This window comes from Geospiza fortis, unplaced genomic scaffold, assembly GCF_000277835.1.
Source record: "Geospiza fortis unplaced genomic scaffold, GeoFor_1.0 scaffold362, whole genome shotgun sequence".
NCBI lineage: Eukaryota > Metazoa > Chordata > Aves > Passeriformes > Thraupidae > Geospiza > Geospiza fortis.
Genome location: NW_005054464.1, coordinates 425,165 through 428,379, shown reverse-complemented (window position 1 = coordinate 428,379; position 3,215 = coordinate 425,165). Strand labels below are relative to the sequence as shown.

Genomic DNA, 3,215 nt, shown 5'->3' with positions numbered 1-3,215 from the left:
CTTATAATTTATTTTATAAAGGGAAGGAATCAAATGTTAAGCATGTCTCTCTTATGGGTATCAGTAACTAATGTTGAGGGGAGATTCTCAGCATCCACCATAGCTCTATACAGAAGTTTTATGAAGGACTAGAATGTTCCATCTTTGTTCAGTGAACACTAAGGACTATGGTCCTAGTCCACAAGTAGGACCATACACCTATTACAATTTGCTATCAGGGATAATATCTCCTCAGGGAAATGTACCATATAGGTACATTTGCTCAGGCTAAGGGTGGCAAAACCTGCTCTGCAGCCTCTAGATGTGATTATGCTCTCTAGTTTATTCCTACACAACCTACTTCAAAAAGGTCAGGAGATTATGTTCTGATTCTGGAAAGTATCCATTAGCACAGAATGAGAACCCTGTTCTTGCTATACGTTAAAAGTTAAGAAAATTCCTCCACTGTGAACTACACCCACAGTAATATCTGTGTAAAGTAAAAGGAAGTGAGTGATGTGTTTTCTTCAGATCACAGTGGTGCCTGTCATTTTCACTCTTGAATTCTGGTACCCAAATAAAGTCTTTCAATGATCTTTGCTAAGATGCATTTGCCTTTTTTGTTTGTTTGTGACATTTACAAGCAATTTAGAGTGGAATGAGACTGCTTTGAGTTCAGCTTTATCATATTATGGGGACTCAGGACTTTGTTGCATCTTTCCATTCCCTGTCAACAGCAGCCCATAACTACAGATGACTGCCTATTTTCCAAGTATAACCACAAGAGAAAAAGAGCAGAGGTGACTGGATGGAGGGCAGCAGAAAAGTAAGTTAGGTCATTAACTGAAATGGTGAAACTCTTGACAAGGTGAAGTCTTTAAAAGCCACACAGCTCCGTAAATCTCCTTGAGCTTTTTCTGGATACTTTTCACTGACAGTGCTGAAAAAGTGTGATGTGCTGTGAACAGAATCCTAAGGCCAATTAAAAGTTTAATTGGAAGATAAATGTCTCAAGAAAACATGGAAACTTGGAAAAGTGAGCCCATATCCTAGATTACTACAGATATCAAGAAAGCAGAATCTAAAGCACAAAATCACAAAGGAGAGGAGAAAAAAATAGTTACTAAGCTATTAGGGAGAAAGGCTAAGTTAGTTCTTTGCCAGCATATGAAGCTTTTCATGCTAACAAAAGGAAAAGGATTTTTCAGTGCTTTTGAAGTGTCCAGATCTTTTGAAATCGACAAATTAGACATCTAAATACTTATATTGGCCCACAGGTTTAACCAGCCTTTTATGGAAGAGCAAGTGAGAATAAAGATTATTAATTTGCTTAGTGGGGCAGCCACGGTAGTGATGGGGAGCCATGATAATTTCACAATCACAGGGTCCCAGGCTAGGTCAGTGTGGTAGCAAGGTATGACTTTGCTTCTCACTGCCTTTTAAGTGAACGCACCCATTTTAACAACCATTTTTTCATAGCAAATACCTGTTTCTTAAGTCTGCCAGGATCAATTGAGAAACTCCATACAGTTTTCTTCTGGGAATTGATAACTTTTACATTCATGGGCCTGTTTGAACAAAACAAAGACATTTATTTAAAAAAAAACCAAAGACATTTATTTAAAAAAAAAAGTCATCTTCTCAACACATAATATACAATGTTCCAGAAAAATTCTAAAACCTCAAAAGGACTTCAGATGAGCATGACAATAATGTAGTGGGATTCAACTTTAACTGTTCTGTATTTTTTAAGTCAATAGAATATAATGTGTAACATTTAATTGTTCTTTAGCTAAATAAATGAAATTATGATTTTCCCAGTAATTTTCCTGAACAAGCTGAAAAATATACCTCATACCTACCCATGCATTCCTGCAATTACTGGTGGAGCTGTTGATGGAAGATTAGAATTTGCTGGGTGAGTTGCTGACCAATGAACCTTGCCAGAATATCCAGGAATATTTGGAGTGCTAAAGGAAACAGTTAAAAGGGGGATGGGACAGAGAAATGGTAAATTAAATGATTATAGGCTTGACTTATGACTTATAGATAAGTTCTAGAATGGATAGGTTTTATCAAAGATGGATGGGGTAAAATCTCTTAATAATAAAATGAGAAGTTCTTAGAATGTATAAACTGCCATAGATTCTTTAAAGCCAGGGAAACAACTTTATGATGATCTTGCTGATGATCTGGGCCAAAATCTCTGGTTAGACATGTTAAAGCTGAGCTCTTTAGAGAGTTCTTTTTTCTTCAATCTGCTTAGGTTAAGTCTCTGTATAATATTCATGATTAGAAGCAACATTTAATCACAAAGAAGAAATGAAATCACAGAGTTTGCATAGACCACAAAAAGCAAGGACATATGCTTTAAAAATGTGATACAGATTTAGCTCATATTTAGTTTCCAGCTTCAAATATGAAATTTACATAACAGATTTTAAGCCAACAGGTGTGATTTCTCATGGGCTAAAACATAAATGATTTCCCAAATTATTCTAAGGTTCTCTAAATTTCCCTTTAGAATTTATTAAGATGTAGTAGTAACAACATTGCTTAGACACCAACTTAAATTCTACTGCGAGTGAACCACTGAACTGAGACAGTATGCACCACATCTTGGAAAATGAAAGCCTTTTGTTAATTCTGATACTGTTTTAATGTGAAAATGAAAAGCAGAGACCCTTAAAGATGTGGAGTAAAAAACTCTACTTATCTGAAGCAGTACAAAGAAAATTTTGATAACAGTTGTTGCAAGATGAAGTAGAGATGGACAAAATTAAAGAAAAAATAGATAATATGAATTTAGATAATCCATGAGTATTAGAAATAAAACAATATAAAACCTCAATATAGTACCTTTTTTTGCAACTCAAAGTTTTTCAGAGAGTATCACTGATATTGTTCTGTATTGACATCTCAAAGTAGGACACTGTTGGATTATACAATTAAACATAGGACACACATGAAGTATGCATATACATCCAGACTGTCCATACACATGGAAGTAAAGGCTTACAACAAGCTGTTTCATCTGCTGAATCAACTAAATATTTGGGATTATACACCTCACCTCTGTTAGTCATTTGTGGGTCTTCACATCATATGACAGATAGCAGCGCTTCCTTTCAAACAATTTCTCAAGTATACTTCATTTTCCCGGAACTCTGTGTAAAAGCAAACAATTTCTTTAATTATTAAGTGCATAGAGTTACTAGTGTCATGCATGCATTACT

The 3,215-nt window shown here is 35.1% G+C and overlaps 1 protein-coding gene across 1 annotated transcript in view; it reads right to left on the bottom strand.

The window, feature by feature from the left end:
- Positions 1-3,215, bottom strand: part of SPATA48 (spermatogenesis associated 48) — a 24,632-nt gene that overhangs the window by 1,402 nt on the left and 20,015 nt on the right. The window contains 1 exon segment of the mRNA XM_014309894.1: positions 1,842-1,949. Coding sequence (XP_014165369.1) covers positions 1,842-1,949 — 108 coding nt within the window.